Source organism: Pristiophorus japonicus, chromosome 5, assembly GCF_044704955.1.
Source record: "Pristiophorus japonicus isolate sPriJap1 chromosome 5, sPriJap1.hap1, whole genome shotgun sequence".
NCBI lineage: Eukaryota > Metazoa > Chordata > Chondrichthyes > Pristiophoridae > Pristiophorus > Pristiophorus japonicus.
This window is the reverse complement of record NC_091981.1, coordinates 293028988-293055296: the sequence shown is the minus strand read 5'-3', so window position 1 is coordinate 293055296 and position 26309 is coordinate 293028988. Positions and strand designations below refer to the sequence as shown.

The 26309-nt window shown below is 48.5% G+C and overlaps 1 protein-coding gene across 12 annotated transcripts in view; it reads right to left on the bottom strand.

Moving 5' to 3' along the window:
• LOC139264758 (uncharacterized) overlaps nt 1–26309 on the bottom strand; it is a 680593-nt gene that overhangs the window by 75684 nt on the left and 578600 nt on the right. For all 12 annotated transcript variants that reach the window (XM_070881817.1, XM_070881821.1, XM_070881822.1 and 9 more), the window contains 2 exons: nt 21690–21758; nt 17378–17446 (listed from right to left, as the gene is read on the bottom strand). In XM_070881817.1, the coding sequence (XP_070737918.1) occupies nt 17378–17446; nt 21690–21758 (138 nt within the window). The remainder of the gene's footprint in view (nt 1–17377; nt 17447–21689; nt 21759–26309) is intronic.

Here is a 26309-nt window from a genome sequence, read left to right as displayed (position 1 = left end):
TAACCAGTGCCTGCGAAGAGACGCTCGGTCACTCAACCAGGAAACACCAGGACTAATTTGATAAGAATGACCAGGAGATCCAAGAGCTAATAAATCGCAAGCGCAGGGCATTTCTGAACCTAAAACAACAACCCAACTCGGGAGCAGCAAAGCAGCTTGCAGACGGCTTAAGGCCGAGGACAATCGAAAAACCCATGACCTAAAGAATAGATGGTGGTTGGAGAAAGCTGAGGAGATTCAACAGCTGGCCGACAGCCATGATGTGCGAGGATTCTTCACCGCAGTCAAGTCCACCTACGGCCCAAGCACCCAAGGCTGCTCCCCACTGCTCGCCAAGAATGGAGAGACACTCATTAAGGCTACAGTGGCAGTCAGGACCCACTAGAAGGAGCACTTCGAAGATCTCCTTAATCGAGATTCAGCTTTTGACACAAATGTCCTCGACTCTATCCTACAGCATGCTACCCACCACCATCTCAGCAAAACCCCAGCCCTGCACAAGGTAGAAAAGGCCATTCATCAGCTCAAGAACAACAAGGCATCGGAGCGGATGGAATCCCCGCTGAGGCACTAAAGTATGGTGGAGAGGCACTATTGGCACGAATGCATGACCTCATCTGCCTCATCTGGAGGGAGGAGAGCCTGCCGGGAGATCTGAGATGCAGTAATCGTGACCATCTTTAAAAAAGGGGACAAGTCCGACTGCGGCAACTACAGAAAAATCTCCCTGTTATCAGCCACTGGGAAGACCATCGCTAGAATCCTCCTCAAATGTCTTCTCCCTGTGGCTGTGGAGCTCCTCCCGGAGTCACAGTGCGGATTCCATCCGTGACGGGGTACAATGGACATGATCTTTACAGCGTGACAACTGCAAGAGAAATGCAGAGAACAGCACCAACCCTTGTACCTGGCCTTCTTTGACCTTACAAAGGCCTTTGACATGGTTAACTGCGAGGGACTATGGAGTGTCCTCCTCCATTTTGGCGGCCCCCAAAAGTTTGTCGCCATCCTCCGCCTGCTCCACAACAACAGTCCAGTGCAGTAATGTGGAATGCTGCATTGTTAGAGGTGCAATCATTAGATGAGACATTCAATGTTAATTGGATGTTAAAAACTGCGATGGAAAGATTGGGCGGGAAGGTTGAGTGGGAATTTATGTGGGGGTCTATTGGCTGCTCGTCTTTAGGTCTATCAACAATCAGTTTCACCAACCTTTAAGGATCAGTCACAAAGTCACCAAAACGAATGTTCTGGAGCAGCTGGAAATACCATGACTGGATACATTCCTGCCCCTTGACCAAACTGAGGTCAAATATCTCCATGGGACATCAGTGGTCCTGTGTTCCTAAAGTTGAGCTGGGAGTTTGTTTCTGTGCAGGGCGGTAGGGTTGAGATGTGGGCCATGAACAAATATTCAGCAGTTTTACTTGACTAACTATGGGGACTGGTGAATATTTACGCAAAAGATTCCTCTCTGGACATAAATTCATTTAGGTAGTCTCCTGTCTGAGAGGCCAGCTGTTGTACTCCTGGCTGCTGGCAACAGGGCCTTCAGGATGGTGAAGAACATCCGTAGACATAAGATCCTTAGGTCAAAAGATCATCCTGAAAACACTGCTTTGATCTTATGTTCTGAATCCTACAAGAATCCTTCAAATTCTACAGTCATAGAATGGGGTGTCAGTTCCACTGGCAGCTTTTTGGGGTGTCCCTCTTTTTCGCTGCCCCACAGGCACAGCGAGAGTAAAATAATTTGTGGAGAAACAACGCACTGCCTGGTAGGGTGTTGGAGGCAGACTCAATCACTGCTTTCAAAATAGAGTTGCATAAGTACCTGAAAGAAAATGATTTGCATGTCTACGGGGAAAGGGCAGAGGATTGGGACTAGCTGAGGTGCTATTGCAGAGAGCCTGCATGGGCTTGATGGGCCTAATGGCCATCTTCTGGGCTACAGCCATTATATGATTCTATGATAGGAACAGGGAGGTCTGAGCCTCGGTGAGGCCTCACCTAGAATATTGTGTTCAGTTTTGGTCTCCTAATCTGAGGAAGGACGTTCTTGCGATTGAGATGGTACAGTGCAGGTTCACCAGACTGATTCCCGGGATGGCAGGATTTAAGGAAGGATACATTAGCCTTGGAGGGGGTACAGAGACGATTCACTAGGCTGATTCCAGAGATGAGGGGGTTACCTTATGATGATAGATTGAGTAGACTGGGTCTTTACTCGTTGGAGTTCAGAAGGATGAGGGGTGATCTTATAGAAACATTTAAAATAATGAAAGGGATAGACAAGATAGAGGCAGAGAGGTTGTTTCCACTGGTCGGGGAGACTAGAACTAGGGGGCACAGCCTCAAAATACGAGGGAGACAATTTAAAACCGAGTTGAGAAGGAATTTCTTCTCCCAGAGAGTTGTGAATCTGTGGAATTCTCTGCCCAAGGAAGCAGTTGAGGCTAACTCATTGAATGTATTCAAATCACAGATAGATAGATTTTTAACCAATAAGGGAATTAAGGGTTACGGGGAGCGGGCGGGTAAGTGGAGCTGAGTCCACAGCCAGATCAGCCATGATCTTTTTGAATTGCGGAGCAGGCTCGAGGGGCTAGATGGCCTACTCCTGTTCCTAATTCTTATGTTCTTATATTCTTATGTAAACTGTGGGCATCCTGGAGAAGTTCTCGGAGAGTGAGGACTGGGAAGCCTATGTCGAACGGCTAGACCAGTACTTTGTAGCCAACGAGCTGGGCGGAGAAGGAAGCGCTGCAAAAAGGAGAGCGGCCCTCCTCACGGTCTGCGGGGCACCGACCTCCAGCCTCATGAAGAATCTTCTGGCTCCAGTGAAACCCATAGATAAGTCGTATGAGGAGCTGTGTACATCTTAACCCGAGGGAGAGCGTGCTGATGCCGAGGTATCGGTTCTACACGTGCCAGCGATCTGAAGGTCAGGAAGTGGCGAGCTACATCGCCGAGCTAAGGCGACTTGCAGGACAATGTGAGTTGGCTACCTGGAGCAAATGTTCAAAGACTTTTTTGTACTGGGCATTAGCCACGAGACCATCCAACGAAAACTTTTGACTGTAGAGACACCGACCCTCAGTAAGGCCATTGCGATAGCACAGGCGTTTATGTCCACCAGTGATAACACCAAACAAATCTCTCAGCACACAAGTGCTAGCAATTTTTATAAATTAACTGGAACTGTGTTTGCGAGCAGAAATGTACAGGGCAGAACCCACGAGTCTGCAACTGCCATCAGGCCTCAGGTGACCCAGATGACTCAGAATCCCCAACAAAGGATGAATGCAAGGCAATTCACATCTTGTTGGCGTTGTGGAGACTTCCATTCAGCCGATTCATGACGCTTCAAAGGGTATGTTTGCAAGAGCTGTGGAACAATGGGGCACCTCCAACCTGCTAGCCACCACGTGGCAGAGGAAGATCAGTCCATGGTGGATCACAGCTATTTCGAGCCTCAGAGAGAGGAGGCAGATGCTGAAGTACATGGGGTGCACACATTTTCGACGAAATGTCCACCTATAATGCTAAATGTAAAATTGAATGGCTTACCCATAGCCATGGAACTGGACACTGGTGCTTGCCAATCCATCATGAGTAAAAAGATGTTTGAGAGACTGTGGTGCAACAAGGCACTCAGACCAGCCCTGAGCCCCATCCACACGTAACTGAGAATGTACACCAAAGAGCTTATCACTGTCCTGGGCAGCACCATGGTCAAGGTCACGTACGAGGGCACGGTGCACGAACAGCCACTCTGGATTGTCCCGGGCGATGGCCCCACACTGCTTGGAAGGAGCTGGCTGGGCAAAATCCGCTGGAACTAGGATGACATCCGAGCGCTATCACATGTCGATGAGGCCTCAGGATCTCAACAAATTTCCTTCCCTTTTTGAGCCAGGCATTGGAAACTTTTTCGGGGCGAAGGTGCGGATCCACTTGGTCCCAGAGGCACGACCCATTCACCACAAGGCGCAATCGGTACTCACATGATGAGGGAGAGAGTGGAAATTGAGCTAGACAGGCTGCAACGTGAGGGCATCATCTCACCAGTGGAATTCAGCGAGTGGGCCAGCCCGATTGTTCCAGTACTCAAAAGTGATGGCACGGTCAGGATTTGCGGCGATTATAAAGTAACTATTAATTGTTTCTCGCTACAAGACCAATACCCGCTACCTAAGGCAGACGACCTATTTGCGACGGTGGCAGGAGGCAAGACGTTCACCAAGCTCGACCTGACTTCGGCCTACATGACGCAGGAGCTGGCGGAGTCTTCGAAGGGCCTCACCTGCATCAACACGAACAAGGGACTGTTCATCTACAACAGATGCCCGTTTGGAATTCGGTCGGCTGCAGCGATCTTCCAGAGAATCATGGAGAGCCGACTCAAGTCGGTACCACGCACGGTGAGCTTTCAGGATGACATATTGGTCACGGGTGAGAACACCGTCCAGCACCTACAAAACCTGGAGGAGGTCCTCCAGCGACTGGATCATGTAGGGCTGCGGCTGAAGAGGTCGAAATGCGTCTTCATGGCAACAGAAGTGGAGTTTTTGGGGAGAAAGATTGCCGCGCATGGCATTCGGCCCACAGACGCCAAGACAGAGGCTATCAGGAACACGCCCAGGCCAAAGAACGACACGGAGCTGCGGTCGTTCCTGGGTCTCCTCAACTATTTTGGTAACTTCCTGCTGGGGTTAAGCACCCTCTTAGAGCCTCGACATGTGTTATTGTGTAAAGGTGAGAACTGGGTATGGGGAAAACAACCAAGTAATTGCTTTTGAGAAAGCTAGAAACATTTTATGCTCCAACAAGCTGCTTGTATTGTATAACCCGTGTAAAAGACTTGTGCTAGCATGTGATGCGACGTCGTACGGAATCGGGTGTGTATTACAATAAGCTAACGTTGCCGGGAAGCTGCAACCTGTCGCCTATGCTTCCAGGAGCTTGTCTAAGGCCGAGAGGGCCGACAGAATGATTGAGAAAGAGGCATTAGCGTGTGTGTTCGGGGTAAAGAAAATGCATCAGTACCTGTTTGGCCTCAAATTTGAGCTGGAAACCGATCACAAGCCCCTCATATCCCTGTTCGTTGAAAACAAGGGGATAAATACTAATGCCTCAGCATGCATACAAAGGTGGGCACTCGCGCTATCAGCGTATAACTATACCATCTGCCACAGGCCAGGCACCGAGAACTGTCAGATGCTCGCAGTCGACTACCATTGCCCACCACGGGGGTGGAAATGGTGCAGACTGCAAATTTGTTGATAGTGGTGCAGCCCGCAGACTTGTTGATGGTCATGGAAGCGTTTGAAAATGATAAATCACCTGTTACGGCCCGCCAGATTAGGACTTGGACCAGCCAAGATCCTCTGCTGTCCCTCGTAAAAAACTGTGTACTGCATGGGAGCTGGGACAGCATCCCCGTTGAAATGCAAGAGCTAATCAAGCCGTTCCAGCAGCGAAAGGACGAGCTGTCCATTCAGGCAGACTGCCTGTTGTGGGGTAACCGCGTAGTGCTACCAAAAACGGGCAGGGAGACGTTCATCTCGGCTCTCCACAGCATACACCCGGGTATAGTAATGATGAAAGCGATAGCCAGATCCCACGTGTGGTGGCCCGGTTTCGACTCTGATTTAGACGATGTAGCGTGTGTGTTCAGTTGAGCAACGCGCCCACTAAGTTTGTGGTCCTGGCCCTCCAGACCAAGGTCAAGGATCCATGTCGACTATGCGGGCCCGTTTCTCGGTAAAATGTTCCTGGTGGTGGTGGATGCTTTTTCAACATGAATTGAATGTTGAAATAATGTCGGGAAGCATCGCCACCGCCACTATTGAAAGCCTGAGGGCCATGTTTGCCACCCACGGCCTGCCTGACATACTGGTCAGTGACAACGGGCCATGTTTCACCATTGCTAAATTAAAAAAATTCATGAACCGCGATGGGATCAAACATGTCACCTCGGCCCTGTTTAAACCAGCCTCCAATGGGCAGGCAAAGCGGGCAGTATAAACAATCAAACAGAGCCTTAAATGAGTCACAGAAGGCTCACTCCAAATCCGCCTGTCCCGAGTACTGCTCAGCAACCGCACAAGACCACATTTGCTCACAGAGGTGCCCCCCGGCTGAGTTACTCATGAAAAGGACACTTAAAACCAGATTCTCGCTGGTTCACCCCAACCTTCATGATCAGGTAGAGAGCAGGCGGCAGCAACAAAATGTAAATGATGGTCGCGCCACTGTGTCATGGGAAATTGATCTGAATGACCCTGTGTATGTGCTAAACTATGGACATGGTCCCAAGTGGATCGCGGGCACGATGATAGCTAAAGAAGGAAATAGGGTGTTTGTAGTCAAACTAGACAATGCACAAATTTACAGAAAGCACCTGGACCAAACGAGGCTACGGTTCACAGACTGCCCTGAACAACCCACAGCAGACACCACCTTTTCCGAGCCCACAGCACACACCCAAAGGATCAACGACACCACGCCGGACCAGGAAATCGAACCCATCACGCCTAACAGCCCAGCAAGGTGAGGCTCACCCAGCAGCCCTGCTGGGCCAACAACACGCCAGCCCAGCGAGGGCACAGCCAACACAACAGAACAGACATTTGAACAGAGGCGGTCCACCAGGGAAAGAAAGGCTCCCGACCGCCTCACCTTGTAAATAATTTTCACTTTGACTTTACGGGGGAGTGATGTTGTGTATCTGTAAAGCATGCACTCCCATGTTCCGCCACCAGGGAGCTCATCCCCTGAAGTCCCAAGGGATCCCAGCATCCCTTGGGAGCACTGTATCGTGCAATGTCTGCAAGTGCTGTAAGCTTGTAATGCTTGAAGCGCCATACTGTGGATGTGGACGTATCGTGTACTGCAGCTGCAGAGTGAAAATAAATCGACAGGCAGCTTCCTGTCGCTTCCGGACCGAGCAGCCTCCATGTTAAGAGCTGTGTGTGTGTGCTCTGTGAAGATATCACAGTTGGTGACTGAGGATGGAGATTTTTCAGATGTTTAAAGCTTAAATTTTGTTGGTGAAGGATTCAGCCAGCCGACAGAAGAATTTGGAAGTTTCTGTCGTTGAAAAAAAAAAGCTACAAAATCCGAGGTAAACAACAGCACACGGTGAGAACAGCAAGACATAAGAACATAAGAACATAAGAATTAGGAACAGGAGTAGGCCATCTAGCCCCTTGAGCCTGCTCCGCCATTCAACAAGATCATGGCTGATCTGGCCGTGGACTCAGCTCCACTTACCCTCCCGCTCCCCGTAACCCTTAATTCCCTTATTGGTTAAAAATCTATCTATCTGTGATTTGAATACATTCAATGAGCTAGCCTCAACTGCTTCCTTGGGCAGAGAATTCCACAGATTCACAACCCTCTGGGAGAAGAAATTCCTTCTCAACTCAGTTTTAAATTGTCTCCCCCGTATTTTGAGGCTGTGCCCCCTAGTTCTAGTCTCCCCGACCAGTGGAAACAACCTCTTTGTCTCTATTTTGTCTATCCCTTTCATTATTTTAAATGTTTCTATAAGATCACCTCTCATCCTTCTGAACTCCAACGAGTAAAGGCTCAGTCTACTCAATCTATCATCATAAGGTAACCCCCTCATCTCCGGAATCAGCCTAGTGAATCATCTCTGTAACCCCTCCAAAGCTAGTACATCCTTCCTTAAGTAAGGTGACCAAAACAGCACGCTGTACTCCAGGTGCGGCCTCACCAATACCCTATACAGTTGCAGCAGGACCTCCCTGCTTTTGTACTCCATCCCTCTCGCAATGAAGGCCAACATTCCATTCCCCTTCCTGATTACCTGCTGCACCTGCAAACTAACTTTTTGGGATTCATGCACAAGGACCCCCAGGTCCCTCTGCACCGCAGCATGTTGTAATTTCTCCCCATTCAAATAATATTCCCTTTCACTGTTTTTTTTCTCAAGGTGGATGACCTCACACTTTCCGACATTGTATTCCATCTGCCAAACCTTAGCCCATTCGCTTAACCTATCTAAATCTCTTTGCAGCCTCTCTGTGTCCTCTACATAACCCGCTTTCCCACTAATCCTTGTGTCATCTGCAAATTTTGTTACACTACACTCCGTCCCCTCTTCTAGGCCATCTATGTATATTGTAAACAGTTGTGGTCCCAGCACTGATCCCTGTGGCACACCACTAACCACCGATTTCCAACCTGAAAAGGACCCATTTATCCCGACTCTCTGCTTTCTGTTAGCCAGCCAATTCTCTATCCATGCTAATACATTTCCTCTGACTCCGCGTACCTTTATCTTCTGCAGCAACCTTTTGTGTGGCACCTTAGCGAATGCCTTTTGGAAATCTAAATACACCGCATCCATCGGTACACCTCTATCCACCATGCTCGTTATATCCTCAAAGAATTCCAGTAAATTAGTTAAACATGATTTCCCCTTCATGAATCCATGTTGCGTCTGCTTGATTGCACTATTCCTAACTAGATGTCCCGCTATTTCTTCCTTAATGATAGCTTCAAGCATTTTCCCCACTACAGATGTTAAACTAACCGGCCTATAGTTACCTGCCTTTTGTCTGCCCCCTTTTTTAAACAGAGGCATTACATTAGCTGCTTTCAAATACGATGGTACCTCCCCAGAGTCCAGAGAATTTTGGTAGATTATAACAAATGCATCTGCTATAACTTCCACCATCTCTTTTAGTACCCTGGGATGCATTTCATCAGGACCAGGGGACTTGTCTACCTTGAGTCCCATTAGCCTGTCCAGCACTACCCCCCTAGTGATAGTGATTATCTCAAGGTCCTCCCTTCCCACATTCCCGTGACCAGCAATTTTTGGCATGGTTTTTGTGTCTTCCACTGTGAAGACCGAAGCAAAATAATTGTTTAAGGTCTCAGCCATTTCTACATTTCCCATTATTAAATCCCCCTTCTCATCTTCTAAGGGACCAACATTTACTTTAGTCACTCTTTTCCGTTTTATATATGGGTAAAAGCTTTTACTATCTGTTTTTATGTTTTGCGCAAGTTTACTTTCATAATCTATCTTTCCTCTCTTTATTGCTTTCTTAGTCATTCTTTGCTGCTGTTTAAAATTTTCCCAATCTTCTAGTTTCCCACTAACCTTGGCCACCTTATACGCATTGGTTTTTAATTTGATACTCTCCTTTATTTCCTTCGTTATCCACGGCTGGTTAACCCTTCTCCTACCGCGCTTCTTTTTCACTGGAATATATTTTTGTTGAGCACTATGAAAGAGCTCCTTAAAAGTCCTCCACTGTTCCTCAATTGTGCCACCGTTTAGTCTGTGTTCCCAGTCTACTTTAGCCAACTCTGCCCTCATCCCACTGTCGTCCCCTTTGTTTAAGCATAGTACGCTCGTTTGAGACACTACTTCCTCACCCTCAATCTGTATTACAAATTCAACCATACTGTGACCACTCATTCCGAGAGGATCTTTTACTAGGAGATCGTTTATTATTCCTGTCTGATTACACAGGACTAGATCTAAGATAGCTTGCTCCCTTGTAGGTTCTGTAACATACTGTTCTAAGAAACAATCCCTTATGCATTCTATGAATTCCTTCTCAAGGCTACCCCGTGCGATTTGATTTGACCAATCGATATGTAGGTTAAATCCCCCATGATTGCTGCCATTTCTTTTTCCCTTGATTTTCCATTATTCCCTTGATTTTTGTCCGCCCCACCGTGAAGTTATTATTTGGGGGCCTGTAAACTATGCCCACCAGTGACTTTTTCCCCTTACTATCTCGAATTTACACCCACAATAATTCAACATTTTATTCATTAGAGCCAATATCGTCTCTCACAACTGCCCTGATATCATGCTTTATTAACAGAGCTACCCCACCTCCTTTCCCTTCTTGTCTATCTTTCCAAATTGTCAGATACCCGTGTATGTTTAATTCCCAGTCTTGGCCACCCTGCAACCACGTTTCTGTAATGGCCACCAAATCATACCCATTTGTAATGATTCGTGCCGTCAACTCATTTACTTTATTTCGAATGCTGCGTGCATTTATGTAGAGTGTTTTAATATTAGTTTTTAAACCATGATTTTTAGTTTTGACCCCTCCTGCAGCCCCTTTATATTCATACATATTGTCTCTTCCTATCACTTACCCCAGTGCTACTCTGCTCTGTTGCCTCCTGCCTTTTGCATTCTTTCTTGGGGTCCTGTTCATCTGAGCTCTCACCCGCTCTAACTAGCTGAGAGCCCTCTCCTGGGTTCTGAACACTCCTCGCATTGAGATACAGAGCTTTCAGGCTTGCCTTTTTATTACACTTTGACCCTTTAGAATTTTGATGTACATTGGCCCTTTTTGTTTTTTGCCTTGGGTTTCTCTGCCCTCCACTTTTACTCATCTCCTTTCTGTCTTTTGCTTCTATCTCCTATTTTGTTTCCCTCTGTCTCCCTGCATTGGTTCCCATCCCCCTGCCATATTAGTTTCACTCCTCCCCAACAGTACTAGCAAACACTCCCCCTGGGACATTGGTTCCGGTCCTGCTTAGGTGCAGACTGTCCAGTTTGTACTGGTCCCACCTCCCCCAGAACCGGTTCCAATGCCCCAGGAATTTTAATCCTTCCCTGCTGCACCATTGCTCAAGCCACGTATTCATCTGCGCTATCCTGCGATTCCTACTCTGACTAGCACGTGGCACTGGTAGCAATCCTGAGATTACTACTTTTGAGGTCCTACTTTTTAATTTAGCTCCTAGCTCCTTAAATTCGTCTCGTAGGACCGCATCCCTTTTTTTACCTATATCGTTGGTACCAATGTGCACCACGACAACTGGCTGTTCACCCTCCCTTTTCAGAATATCCTGCACCCACTCCGAGACATCCTTGACCCTTGCACCAGGGAGGCAACATACCATCCTGGAGTCTCGGTTGCGGCCGCAGAAACGCCTATCTATTACCCTTACAATTGAATCCCCTATCACTATCGCTCTCCCACTCTTTTTCCTGCCCTCCTGTGCAGCAGAGCCAGCCACGGTGCCATGAACTTGGCTGCTGCTGCCCTCCCCTGATGATCCCCCCCCAACAGTACCCAAAGCAGTGTATCTGTTTTGCAGATTAAACATGGCAGGTGTAATCGGATATTTGGGTGATTATAGACACGACCAGGAATGTTTTAAAGCATATGTGGACAGGCTAGAAATATATTTCACTGCAAATAACATAATCAAAGTTCCAGACAATGCAGTCCAAAACCAGGCTGTGTTGTAATGGAAGAAAGCGATTTTCATATTGATGGCGGATCCAGCATTGTACGAAACACTTGTAAATCTGCTTGTGCCTGACGAGCCAAAGGACACAATGTTTAAGAGATTTTAATGAAGCTGGAGCAGCACTATAACCCCAAACTGTTAGAAATTGCTGAAAGCTATAGTTTCGGGATTCGGCAGACAGTGAGGTCGATGAGCATGGCCGAACAATATTCCTGAGAATTAAATAATGATCACGGTTGTCAGTCAACCGAGGTAAATCACCTGCAGGTTCAAAGTAAAAGACGGCCAGGGCCAAAAGTCTCAGAAACTAGAAATTCTAACAGAACGTCGAAGTCGTGCTATAAGTGCCTGGGACAACACATTGCTAAAAGTTGTCCATACGTGAAGGCAGAGTGTCTCTTCTGTAGAAAGACTGGGCATCTTGCGAAGGCATGCCGACTGAAGGGTAAACCAGCTTTTAAAGCTATGTCCAGCGTTCAAAGCTATGAATAGTAATCCAAAGAGACTGCATGACTTGGAAGAACAATAGCAGGACGAGGAGATGTTAGAATTACACATCATCAGGAGCACGTGGTTCACAGACAGCGATTTGGAAAGCATCAAAATCCACATTGTTGCGGGATTCAAGATACCAATGGAAATTGACACGGGTGCATCCGTGAGTGTCGTACCGGAGTCGCTGTACCTCGACAAATTGCGTGATTTCGAACTGGAGAAATCCAAGATAGAGCTGCAAGGCTACTCGGGAGAGAAAATTCCTGTAGTAGGCTTTATCACCGTACCGGTGAAATATAAAGATCAATTTCAGAACTTGCCTCTACTAATAGTGAAAGGAGACAAGACTGCTTTACTAGGAAGAAATTGGTTGAGCTCACTGAAGCTGGAGTGGAGTAAGATCTTCTCTGTGGAAGCGAGATTTTCATCAACGGATGAGGTTATCAAACAGTATCCGAAGGTGTTCTGTGAAACGGGCAGTCCGATCCAAGGCTTCAAGGCGAGTGTCAGGGTACAGAAGGACACTAGATCAGTTTACTACAAGCCACGTTCCGTAACATATGCACTCAAGGAGAAAGTTGAGCAAGAACTCAAAAGACTAGAGACTGAGAACATTATTTGTAAGGTAGATCGATGTAATTGGGCTACACCCATTGTTGTTGTACCTAAGTCCGATGGTAAGGTAAGATTGTGTGGTGATTATAAAGTAACCGTAAACCAGGTTCTAGAGGGTAATGTCCCCAATACATTGCCGAATATAGAAGATTTGTTCACAACACTAACAGGTGGTCAGATCTTCTCAAAACTGGATCTTACAAATGCCTACTTACAGCTTGAACTAGATGAGGAGTCCAAGTCATGTTTGACTATAAACACTCATCTCGGCCTATATCAATTTAATAGGCTACCGTTTAGAGTGTCTTCCGCCCCTGCCATATTCCAAGGGGTGATGAACCAGATTTTGCAAGGTATTGAAGGGATAGTATGTTATTTGGATGACATACTAATTTCAGCACCAAATAGGCAAATTCATAATAACATATTGAATGAAGTCCTCAAACGGCTAGAGAAGCACAGAGTATGAGTGTCTGCTCATAAGTGTGAGTTATTTAAAAACTCAGTAAAGTACTTAGGGTACAGAGTAGACAAAGATGGTTTACATCCGACCAAGGAAAAATGGGATGCAATCAGAAATGCACCCACTCCCAGGAATGTCACTGAACTTCGTTCATTCTTGGGTCTTTTGAACTATTATGGGAAGTTCCTACCAAATTTGGCTACAGTATTACATCCACTGAATGAACTTTTGACAAAACAGGTCCAGTGGAAGTGGTCAAAAGAATGTGATACAGCATTCAAGGAGTGTAAAAGCAAATTGGTAGAGAGCACCATGTTAGTTCACTATGACGTATCTAAGGAGATTAAGCTAGCATGTGATGCCTCTCCGTATGGAGTTGGGGTAGTAATCTCTCATGTATTAAGTAGTGGGGAGGAGAGACCAATTGCTTTTTCTTCATGCACTCTTAGTGCCAGTGAGAAAAATTATGCGCAAATTGAAAGGGAAGCTTTGGCATTAATTTTTGGGGTCAAGAAGTTTCACAAATACTTGTATGGTTGTAAGTTTACCATCGTTACAGACCATAAGCTCCTAACAGCAATCCTCCATCCAAAGTCCCCAGTTCCAACATTAGCTGCAGCCCGAATGCAGAGATGGGCTTTGATTTTGTCAACATATACATATGATATTGAATACAGACGATCAGCTGATCACAGTAATGCTGATGCAATGTCTAGATTGCCTTCCCCATCACAGGTTACACCCGATAGGGAAGAAGTGTTTTATTTTTCATAAATTGATGAACTGCCAGTCACAGCTGGGGAGATTGGTAGAGCAACCAAACGTGACCCAGTGATGTCAAAGGTGTATGAGTATATTGCAACTGGATGGTCAAACCAGGTAACAAACAAAGATACACATCTATTCTTCATTCGTAGGAATGAATTATCAGTCGATAAACACTGTATCATGTGGGGTGCAAGAGTGGTTATACCAAAGAAATTCAGGTCCAAATTATTAGGAGACCTCCATGACCAGCACCTGGAAATGTGCTTGACCAAGAGTTTTGCACGCAGTTATTTATGGTGGCCAGGTCTTGATAAAGATATAGAGTACATCGTGAATCAGTGTATGACATGTCAATCGCTAAGCATGCAACCACCACCAATACCATTACAGCCATGGAAATGGCCTCCCAGGGTGTGGCAAAGGCTACATATTGATTTTGCTGAGTTAGATGGACCATTGTAATTGATAGCCATTCAAAGTGGGTTGAGGTGTTTCCAATGTGGAAAATAACAAGTAAAACATTGGACATTTTACAAAAATTATTTTCTGCATTTGGCCAACCTGAAGAAATTGTTTCGGATAATGGAGCACAATTTCATTCAGAAGAATTTTCACAATTTACAAGCAAAAATGGTGTGAAACATACCAAGGTTCCACCATACCATCCTGCTTCGAATGGTGCAGCAGAGCGCACTGTACAAATTGTAAAACGTGCCCTCATAAAACAAATGTTAGATCCAAATCCAATAAAACGACAGTTGTCATTGGATCACAAATTGGCTAATTTTTTGATTACATATCGAAATACTCCTCATACAACTACTGGTAGAACACCAGCAGAGTTGTTTCTCAAACGACAGCCACGAACCAGATTCTCATTGTTAAAGCCAAATTTGGCACAGTCTGTAGAAGAGACACAAATTAGACAAAAAGAGAATCATGATAAAGGGAGACTAAAAGAGAGAAGAGTGAAATTAAACCAGAAGGTGAGAGTGAAGAACCATCACCATAAATGGTTAAAGTGGTTACTCGGAAGAGTGGTGAAGATATGTGGTCCTCGCACATATTTGGTAAAGATGTTTGATAATGGACAGGTTAGGTTTGTTCATATTGATCATATTTTACCGACAGACATGGAAGGAGTTGAAGGTGGAAATGATTCAATTATTTCTGACTCATCAGATAGTTTTGATACACCAGCAGCAAATCCTAAATGCAATGTACTGGAAACAAATCCAGGAGAGAATCAGAATGAAAGTCTGAGTCCAAGTCAGGGAAACAAAGAGCCTGAAGTTAGAGTCAGTGCAAATGAAAATCAAGGAAATTCCATGGAGAAAAATGTTCCTCAGGATGAGCCTCAAGTGAGTGTGAAATCAACACCATGTTTGGAAGGTTCTGTTCGAGAGCGAAGGTATACTCTTCGAAACAGAAAACAAGTCGTAAAGTTAAATTTGTAAATATGTATAAAAATGAAGTTATTTATGATGTTATGATGGTTTTTTCATTAAGGAGGGAGAAGTGTAATGTCTGTAAGTGCTGTAAGCTTGTAATGCTTGTAGCTCCATACTGTGGATATGGACATTTTGTGTACTGCAGCTGCAGAGTTATAATAAACAGACAGGCAGCTTCTGGTAGCTTCCGGACCGAGCAGCCTCCATGTTAGGAGCTGTGTGTGTGTGCTCTGTGAAGATATCACATATATAAGCCGGCCCCGGAGACCTGTTCCTCACTCTGGAGTGTCTTAATAAAGACTGAGGTCACTGTTACTTTAACCTCCCTGTGTGCAGTCTCATCTGTGTGAGGAACACAATAGCGGTGTTTCTGGCCCAGGATAGAAGTGGGCCGATGCGGGGGCCTTTTGTCCTGGGATACAAGTGGGCCGGTGCAGGCGAGCCCGGGATAGAAGTGAGCCGGTGCAGGCGAGCCCGGGATAGAAGTGGGCCGGTCCAGGGGAGCCTGGGATAGAAGTGAGCCGGTGCAGGCGAGCCCGGGATAGAAGTGGGCCGGTCCAGGGGAGCCTGGGATAGAAGTGGGCCGGATCGGAGGGACCCGGGATAGAAGTGGGCCGGTGCGGGGGAGCTCGGGATAGAAGCGGGTCAGTGCAGGCGAGCCCGGGATAGAAGTGGGCCGGTGCGGGGGAGCTCGGGATAGAAGTGGGCCGGTGTGGGGGAGCTCGGGATAGAAGTGGGCCGGTGTGGGGGAGCTCGGGATAGAAGCGGGCCGGATCGGAGGGACCCGGGATAGAAGCGGGTCGGTGCAGGGGAGCTCGGGATAGAAGTGGGCCGGTGCAGGCGAGCCCGGGATAGAAGTGGGCTGGTGCGGGGGAGCTCGGGATAGAAGCGGGCCGGTCCAGGGGAGCCCGGGATAGAAGCGGGTCGGTGCAGGGGAGCTCGGGATAGAAGTGGGCCGGTGCGGGGGAGCTCGGGATAGAAGTGGGCCGGTGCAGGCGAGCCCGGGATAGAAGTGGGCTGGTGCGGGGGAGCTCGGGATAGAAGCGGGCCGGTGCGGGGGAGCTCGGGATAGAAGTGGGCCGGTGCGGGGGAGCTCGGGATAGAAGTGGGCCGGTCCAGGGGAGCCCGGGATAGAAGCGGGCCGGTGCAGGCGAGCCCGGGATAGAAGTGGGCCGGTGCGGGGGAGCTCGGGATAGAAGCGGGCCGGATCGGAGGGACCCGGGATAGAAGCGGGTCGGTGCAGGGGAGCTCGGGATAGAAGTGAGCCGGATCGGAGGGACCTGGGATAGAAGCGGGCCGGTGCAGGCGAGCTCGGGATAGAAGCGGGTCAGTGCGGGGGAGCTCGGGATAGAAGTGGGCCGGTGCGGGGGAGCTCGGGATAGAAGCGGGCCGGTCCAGGGGAGCCCGGGATAGAAGCGGGCCGGTCCAGGGGAGCCCGGGATAGAAGTGAGCCGGATCGGAGGGACCCGGGATAGAAGCGAGTCGGTGCAGGGGAGCTCGGGATAGAAGCGGGTCAGTGCAGGAGAGCTCGGGATAGAAGTGGGCCGGTCCAGGGGAGCCCGGGATAGAAGTGAGCCGGATCGAAGGGACCCGGGATAGAAGCGAGTCGGTGCAGGGGAGCTCGGGATAGAAGCGGGCCGGTCCAGGGGAGCCCGGGATAGAAGTGAGCCGGTCCAGGGGAGCCCGGGATAGAAGTGAGCCGGTCCAGGGGAGCCCGGGATAGAAGCGGGCCGGTCCAGGGGAGCCCGGGATAGAAGCGGGCCGGTCCAGGGGAGCCTGGGATAGAAGTGAGCCGGTCCAGGGGAGCCCGGGATAGAAGCGGGCCGGTGCAGGGGAGCTCGGGATAGAAGCGGGCCAGTGTCGCGGCCTTTCACCGGGAATGAACCGGGCCAGTGCGGGGGTCTTTTGGCCCGGGATAGAAGCAGCAGGCACCGGGTGCTGGTGCATGGTGGGGTCAGGGGGCATCACGGGGTTATGGTTGAGTTTTAAAAAAGACAATTCAATCTTGGAATGCTTATACCTGTTATGAAAAAAGAAGTTCTTGGGGGAGAGAACAATCCACAATGGCACTACAGGTTAAATTCAGGTCCCTCGTTACCCTGCCAAGCTCAGTTTTTCAGCGCAGACCTTAAGCTCCACCCACAGAGCTTAAGCACAATCTGTGCCGCTCCAGTATGAAAAGTTATGCCGGTGAAACTTGGAACTTTTTTTTACCGCAGTTGGACCACTAAAAAAATCGGACGTACCTCTAAAACTGCACCAAAAATAGTCCACGTGGAATTTTGGGCCCCAAGTTTCTTTTTTTACTACTTACCATTTCTCGGTGCTGGTTTCCTTCTACAAACATTCCGACCAACTTGAAACGGGGCTGCACGCACGTTTACTATAAAGGATGGAATAAAAGTAGTCAGTAAGAGTCTTGCTTATCAAAACAAATCTAAGATCAAAAGATGTTGGATGTAGCTAACAAAGTGTGAATACAATAATGCTGAACTAGCCATTATTCCCTGATTTGATGAATAAAAGTTGAGTTTAAGACGTACACTTGGACTTGATCACATAATCTAGGCTGACACTTCATTTCAACACTGAGGGAATGCTGTATTGTTAGAGTTGCCATCACTTAGATGAGGAGTTCAACATTTTTCATACCCGTCCCTAACCACGGGAACTGCTGAATATTTACACAAAAGATACAACCCTGCAGCTTAATTAATTTAGGTAGCGTGTAGTCTCCTGTGTGACAGGATGTTAAAGATCCCACAGCTCTATTCATAGATGTTTCCATTAACCAACACCACCACGCATAGATTAAATGCTCATTCCATCTCATTGTTAGGATTTTAGCTGTGTGTGAAATTAATGCTGTATTCCCCGACATAACATCAATCCTCAGTCATACTTTCTATGTGAAATATTCTGGGATGTTTTGGGATATGTGTAAAGGTGGTATATAAATACAAGTTTTTTATTTCTAAATTGTCCAGTCATCATCATCATCGGCAGTCCATCGGAGTTCAGAAAGACTTGCTTCCACTCTTAGAATGAGTTCTTTGGTCGCTGAACAGTCCAATATGAGAACCACAGTCTCTGTCACAGGTGGGACAGATAGTCGTTGAGGGAAGGGGTGGGTGGGGACTGGTTTGCCGCAAGCTCTTTCTGCTGCCTGCGCTTGATTTCTGCATGCTCTCAGCGATGAGACTCGAGGTGCTCAGTGCCCTCCCGGCTGCACTTCCTCCACTTAGTCTTTGGCCAGGGACTCTCAGGTGTCAGTGGGGATGTTGCACTTTTTCAGGGAGGCTTTGAGGGTGTCCCTGTAATGTTTCCTCTGCCCACCTTTGGCTCGCTTGCCTGGAAGGACGCCTGAGGAAAAGAGTGTTTGAAGACCAGGCCCTCAAAACTGCCACTAAGCTCATGGTCTACAGGGCTAAAGTATTACCTATCCTCCTGTATGGCTCAGAGACATGGACCATGTACAGTAAACACCTCAAATTGCATTGTCCAGTAGGCTCAGTTGCGAGCACTCTGAGTCAGTAGATAATGGGATTTATCCCCATACAAGGATTTGAGTGGATAAGCTGACAGCCCAGTGCAGTAATGTGGAATGCTGCATTGTTAGAGGTGTAATCTTTAGATGCGACGTTAAATCAAGTCTCTGTCTGTCTGGTTAATTGGATGTTAAAAACTGTGATGGAAAGATTGAGCGGGAAGGTTGAGTGGGAAGTTATGTGGGGGTCTATTGGCTGCTCGTCATTAGGTCTAGCAGCAGTCAGTTTCACCAACCTTTAAGGATCAGTAACAAAGTCACCAAAAAAATGTTCTGGAGCAGCTGGAAATACCATGACTGGACACATTCCTGCCCCTTGACCAAACTGAGGTCAAATATCTCCATGGGACATCAGTGGTCCTGTGTTCCTAAAGTTGAGCTGGGAGTTTGTTCCTTTGGAGGGCAGCAGGGTTGTGATGTGGGCCATGAACAAATATTCAGCAGTTTTACTTGACTAACTGTGGGGACTGGTGAATATTTACGCAAACGATTCCCCTCTGGAGATTAATTCATTTAGGTAGCGTGTGGTCTCCTGTCTGAGAGGCCAGCTGTTGTACTCCTGGCTGCTGGCAACAGGGCCTTCAGGATGCTGAAGAACATCCCTAGACAGAAGATCCTTAGGCCAAAAGATCATCCTGAAAACACTGCTTTGATCTTATGCAGTGAATCCTACAAGGACCCTCCAAATTCTGCGGTCTTTGTAGAATGGGATGTCAATTTCACTGCCAGCTTTTTGGGGTGACCCTCTTTTTCGGTGCCCCACAGGTGCAGCGAGAGTAAAATAAGTTGGGGAACATCAATGCACTGCCTGGAAGGGTGTTGGAGGCAGACTCAATCACTGCTTTCAAAAGGGAGTTGGATAAGTACCTGAAAGAAAAAGAATTGCTTGGCTACGGGGAAAGGGCAGAGAATTGGGACTAGCTGAGGTGCTATTGCAGAGAGCTCTTGCATGGGCTTGATGGGCCTAATGGCCTTCTTCTGTGCTACAACCATTATATGATTCTATGATTCTATTAGCATCCTTCTGCTAGGCTTGCAGTTACTGTAGGCACAGGACCAGTTACAATAGCTTTGGGGTCACAGCCCTCCAGAAATTCTAGGGCAGTGCAGTGGGGCAGTGACCTGACCTAACAGGTCTTCACCCACTTGTCCTCCTCACTGTTCACAGGAACTGAGCATTTTTCAGATTCAACAAAGATGGCATTCTACCCTACAGAGTAAGATTATACCAGGAGTCAAATGCTTTGCTTGTGAAATATAGGCTCTCTGAACAAAAACAGTGAAGGTTCAGAAAAGATTTGACGGAGGTGGATGTTTCGTAAAGCCACTACTTTTATTCTTTTACGAGTTTTATTACTTTACATTTGTTGACAATAAACATTATTTGCCAATCATCAAATCCTGTTCCCAACCCAGGGTGTCAGCCTTGGTTCAGTGATAGCTTTGTCACCATAAGTTGGCAGGTTCATAGAATCATAGAGTCATAGAAATATACGGCACAGAAGGAGGCATCTGGCCCACCGTGTTTGCCCTGTTCGAAAAAGGGCTATCCAGTCTAATCCCACTTTCCAGATCCTGATCGGTAGCCTTGAGGTTTACAGCTTCTCAAGTGCACATCCAAGTACTTTTTTGAATGCGGTGAGGGTTTCTGCCTCTACCAGCCTTTCAGGCATTGAGTGCCAGACCCCCACCACCTTTGGGTGAAAAAGATTCTCCTCAACTCTCCTCTAATACTTCTACCAATTACTTTAAAGCTATGCCCCCTTGTTATTGACCTCTGCTAAGGGAAATAGGTGCTTCCTGTCCACTCTAGGCCATTCATAATTTATGCACCTCAATTAAGTCTCCCCTCAGCCACCTCTGTTCCAAAGAAAACAAGCCCACCCTATCCAATCTTTCCTCATGCTAATATTCTATTGCTCTGGCAACATCCTCGTAAATCTCCTCTGTACCCTCTCTAATGCAATCACTTTTTTCCTGTAATATAGTGACCAGAACTGTATACAGTATTCTAACTGTGGACTAACTAATGTTTTATACAGTTCTAGCAGAGCGTCTCTGCTCTTATATTCTATGTCTCATCTAATAAACAAAAGTATCCCGTATAACTTCTTTTGTAAATTATCTACCTGTCCTGCTACCTTCAGAGTAACAATCGTAGCAGTTTTTAAAAATATCTCAAGTGTCCCTCAGTGGGCTGGATTTTCACCACCATTCTGCGCTGTTTTTTTGGCCTACGCTGTTGTTTTTGGAGCAGAATAAAATCTGCAACTTTCGCCAAAGTTTCTGCGCCACCCTAAAGCAGGTACGTCCTATTTTTGCAGTTCCTGATTTGTTTACATCACTGGGGGCGGAACCTGCTGGCTCGTATTTCTGGCCATTTAAGCATGTTTGGCCAAGTACGATTGTTTTCTAAAACGGCCCACTGCACCTTTATGAAAAACCTTACCTACAGTTAAGAAAATCAGCGCAGAGGAGAAAAAATCGGCGGAGAGAAAACGCCATTGTTTCAGTGGAGCTGAAGACACGGCACGGGGGCGGGGGGGGTGCGTGGTGTGGAGAGCGGGGGGGGGGGGAGATTTCTGGCCCGGGATAGAAGTGGGCTCATGCAGGGGTCTTTTGGCCTGGGATAGAAGCTGGCCGGTGCAGGGGAGTTTTGGCCCGGGATAAAAGCGGCAGGCACCAGGTGCCGGGGCGTGTCGATGGGGGCAGGGGGGGGGTCAAGGGGTCATGGTTGAGTTTACAAAGAGACAAATCAATTTTTAAAAATGAGGCTCTCGGGATGCTTACACCTGTTATGAATATAGAAGTTCCTGGGGAGAGAACAATCCACAATGGCACTACAGGTTAAATTCAGCGTCCCTCGTTACCCTGCCAAGCTCAGTTTTTCGGCGCAGACTTTAAGCTCCACCCACAGAGCTTCAGCACAATCTACGCCACTCCAATATGAAAAGTTATGCCGGTGAAACTTGGAACTTTTTTTTTGCCACAGTTGAGCCACTAAAAAAATCGGAGGTACCTCTTCAACTGCGCCAAAAAAATTCATTTTGGGCCACAAGTCTCTTTTTTCACTCCTTACCATTTCTCAGTGCTGGTTGCCTTGCAGCAGCACCCCGACTACCTTGTAACGGGTCTACCTGCATGCATACTACAAAGGATGGAATAAAAGTAGTCAGTAAGTCTTGCTTATCAAAACCAAAGACATTAAGTGTAGCTAACAAAGTGTGAATACAATAATGCTGAACTAGCCATTATTCCCTGATTTGATGAATAAAAGTTGAGTTTAAGACGCACACTTGGACTTGATCACATAATCTAGGCTGACACTTCATTTCAACACTGAGGGAATGCTGTATTGTTCGAGTTGCCATCACTTAGATGAGGAGTTCAACATGTTTCAGACCCGTCCCTAACCACGGGAACTGCTGAATATTTACGCAAAAGATACGACTCTGCAGCTTAATTAATTTAGGTAGTATGTAGTCTCCTGTGTGACAGGATGTTAAAGATCCCACAGCTCGAGTCATAGATGTTTCCATTAACCAACACCACCGCACGTAGATTAACTGCTCATTCCATCTCATTGTTAGGATTTGTGCTATGTGTGAAATGAATGCTGTATTCCCCAACATATCATCAAACTGTGCCTCAATCATACTTTCTGTGTCGGGGGTGTCAAACATACGGCCCGTGGGCCGGACCCAGCCCCCCAAGCCCCTTCCTCTGGCCCGCCACGTGTTGAGAATACTAGTACATCAATTGTGACATTAAGGCCGACAATATCTTCAGAGCTGCTTCCACTCGGCCGCCATAACTTTATCAGAAGTGTGGCAAAAGCCCCACTGTAGTTACTCTGGGAATGAGGGATCTATTTTCAAACAATTGACTCAGAAGACACATGCAAAATTACGCCTGGGCCGAGGTAAGGGGGAAGGGGAGAGGAGGGGAGGTGGCCGAGCGGGGGAGAGGTCCGGGAGGCGGCCGAGGTGAGGTGAGGTAAGGGGCGAAGGTCCGGGCAGTGGCCGAAAGGTGGGAGGAGGAGGAGGACATGGAGGGTGGTCCGTTGGTGGCCGAAAGGTGGGAGGAGGAGGAGGACATGGAGGGTGGTCCGTTGGTGGCCAGTCGGGAGCAAGGTCCCGAGGTGTGTGAGGTCCCGAGGTGTGTGAGGTCCCGAGGTGGGCGAGGTCCCGAGGAGGGCCATGGTCCCGAGGTGGGCGATGTCCCGAGGTGGGCCATTGTCCCGAGGTGTGTGAGGTCCCGAGGTGGGCGATGTCCCGAGGTGGGCCATTGTCCCGAGGTGGGCGAGCTCCCGAGGTGTGTGAGGTCCCGAGGTGGGCGAGGTCCAGAGGTGTGTGAGGTCCCGAGGTGGGCGAGGTCCTGAGGTGGGCGAGGTCCTGAGGTGGGCGAGGTCCTGAGGTGTGTGAGGTCCCGAGGTGGGCGAGGTCCTGAGGTGGGCGAGGTCCCGAGGTGGGCGAGGTCCCGAGGTGTGTGAGGTCCCGAGCTGGGCGATGTCTCGAGTTGGGCGAGGTCCTGAGGTGGGCGAGGTCCTGAGGTGGGCGATGTCCCGAGGTGGGCGAGGTCCTGAGGTGGGCGAGGTACCGAGGTGGGTGAGGTCCTGAGGTGGGCGAGGTCCTGAGGTGGGCAAGGTACTGAGGTGGGCCATTGTCTCGAGGCGAGCGATGTCCCGAGGCAGGCGATGTCTGGCGATGTCCAGAGGTGGGCGATGTCCCGAGGTGTGTGAGGTCCTGAGGTGTGTGAGGTCACGAGGTGTGTGAGGTCCTGAGGTGGGTGAGGTCCCGAGGTGGGTGAGGTACCGAGGTGGGCGAGGTCCTGAGGTGGGCGATGTCCCGAGGTGGGCGAGGTCCTGAGGTGGGTGAGGTACCGAGGTGGGCGAGGTCCTGAGGTGGGTGAGGTCCCGAGGTGGGTGAGGTACCGAGGTGGGCGAGGTCCTGAGGTGGGTGAGGTCCCGAGGTGGGTGAGGTACCGAGGTGTGTGAGGTCCCGAGGTGTGTGAGGTCCTGAGGTGGGTGAGGTCCCGAGGTGGGTGAGGTACCGAGGTGGCGAGGTCCTGAGGTGGGCGAAGTCCCGAGGTGGGCGAGGTCTTGAGGTGGGCGAGATCCCGAGGTGGGCGAGGTCCTGAGGTGGGTGAGGTCCTGAGGTGGGCGAGGTCCTGAGGTGGGTGAGGTCCTGAGGTGGGCGAGGTCCTGAGGTGGGCGAGGTCCTGAGGTGGGTGAGGTCCCGAGGTGGGTGAGGTACCGAGGTGGGCGAGGTCCTGAGGTGGGCGAGGTCCTGAGGTGGGCGAGGTCCCGAGTTGGGTGAGATCCTGAGGTGGGCGAGGTACTGAGGTGGGCCATTGTCCCGAGGCGAGCGATGCCCCGAGGCAGGCGATGTCCCGAGGCGGGCGAATTCTGGCGGCGGAGCGGGGGTAGGAACCCAGCAGATTGGCGGGATCATGTCCTGGCAACATCCTCGTAAATCTCCTCTGTACCCTCTCTAATGCAATCACATTTTGCCTGTAATATAGTGACCAGAACTGTACGCAGTGCTCTAGCTGTGGACTAACTAATGTTTTATACAGTTCGAGCATAACGTCTCTGCGCTTATATTCTATGTCTCATCTAATAAACAAAAGTATCCCATATACCTTCTTTCGTAGCTTATCTACCTGTCCTGCTACTTTCAGGATAACAATCGTAGCAGTGTTAAAACTGTCTCAAGTGTCCCTCAGTGGGCTGGATTTTCACCACCAGTCTGCGCTGTTTTTTGGCCTATGCTGTTTTTTGTCGAGCAGAATAAAATCTGCAACTTTCGCCAAAGTTTCTGTGCCACCCTAAAGCAGGTACGTCCTATTTTTGTAGTTTCCGATTTGTTTACATCACTGGTTGCGGAACCTGCTGGCTGCACCATTTTTGGCCATTTAAGCATGTTTGGCCAAGTACGATTGTTTTCTAAAACGGCCCACTGCACCTTTCTGAACTATCTTCCCTACAGTTCAGAAAATCAGCGCAGAGAAGTGAAAATCGGCGGAGAGAAAATGCCATTGTTTCAGTGGAACTGAAGACACGGCACGGGGACGGGAAGGGGGAGCGGTGGAGATTTTCGGCCCGGGATAGAAGTGGGTTGGTGTGAGGGCTTTTCCCCGGGATAGAAGCAGGCTGGTGCAGGGTACTTTTATCCCAGGATAGAAGCGGCAGAAACATAGAAACATAGAAACATAGTAAATAGGTGCGGGAGTAGGCCATTCGGCCCTTCGAGCCTGCACCACCATTCAATAAGATCATGGCTGATCATTCACCTCAGTACCCCTTTCCTGCTTTCTCTCCATACCCCTTGATCCCTTTAGCCGTAAGGGCCATATCTAACTCCCTCTTGAATATATCTAATGAACTGGCATCAACAACTCTCTGTGGTACAGAATTCCACAGGTTCACAATTCTCTGAGTGAAGAAGTTTCTCCTCATCTCGGTCCTAAATGACTTACCCTGTTGTGTATGAAGAAAGAGTCTGACTGGATACTGTGAGCTAAAAGTAAAGTGTGACCGTAGTCTTTTATTGCAGTTCTCCAGTATGCCTCTCCAACCTGTGAAGCCTCCTTAAGTACCTGTGCTCCCAAGGGATTAAGGGATCTCTTGGGACTCCATTGGATGAGCCCTCTGGTGGCTGTACAGGGTATATACAAGTTTACATATATAACAACTCCCCCCCAAAGTCAACAGTGTAACTATTCACAAGGTGAGTCGGTCTGGGGCTGTTCTTGCCCTGGTTGATCGTCTCGGGGCAAATGCTGGTGTTGGTGAATAATTTGTTGGCCCTTGCTGGGCTGCTGTGCAGCTGGCCTTGCTGGGCTGCCTGGTGTGGTGAGTCCTGATGGGCTGCTGTGGATGATGGATTCTGCTTCGTGGCCAATCACGGTGTCACTGGTGTGTATGTTGGGGGGTCAAAGAAGGTAGGGTCCAAAGTGGATTGCTCTGGATAGTCCATGAATCTGAGTTTGATCTGAGTGTTTCCGGTGAATGAGTCCATTTGAAAGTTTAACCCGAAACACCCTGCTCCCCTCTTTGGCCACAACAGTGCCGGGAAGCCACTTGGGGCCTTGTCCATAATTTAATACAAATGCAGAATCATTGATTTCAATCTCATGTGACACATTTGCGCTATCATATGTACTTTGTTGAAGCCGCCTGCTCTCTACCTGTTCATGTAGATCAGGGTGAACTAACGAGAGCCTTGTCTTAAGTGCCCTTTTCATGAGCAGTTTAGCAGGTGGGATCCCAGTGAGTGAGTGTGGTCTCGTGCAGTAGCTAAGCAGGACTCGGGATAGGCGAGTCTACAGTGAGCCTTCAGTTACCCTCTTCAAGCCTTGCTTGATGGTTTGCACTGCTCTCTCTGCCTGACCATTGGATGCCGGTTTAAACGGGGCAAATGTTGCGGGTCATGAATTCTTTGAACTCGGCACTGGTAAAACATGGCCTGTTGTCGCTCACCAGGAGATCGGGTAGCCCGTGCGTGGTAAACATGGCCCGCAGGCTTTCAGTGGTGGCAGTGGACGTGCTTGCTGACATTATCTCACATTCAATCCATTTGGAGTTCGCATCTACAACCACAAGGATCATTTTACCCAAGAACGGGCCTGCATAGTCGACATGGACCCTAGACCACGGTTTGGAGGGCCAAGACCATAAACTTAGTGACGCCTCCCT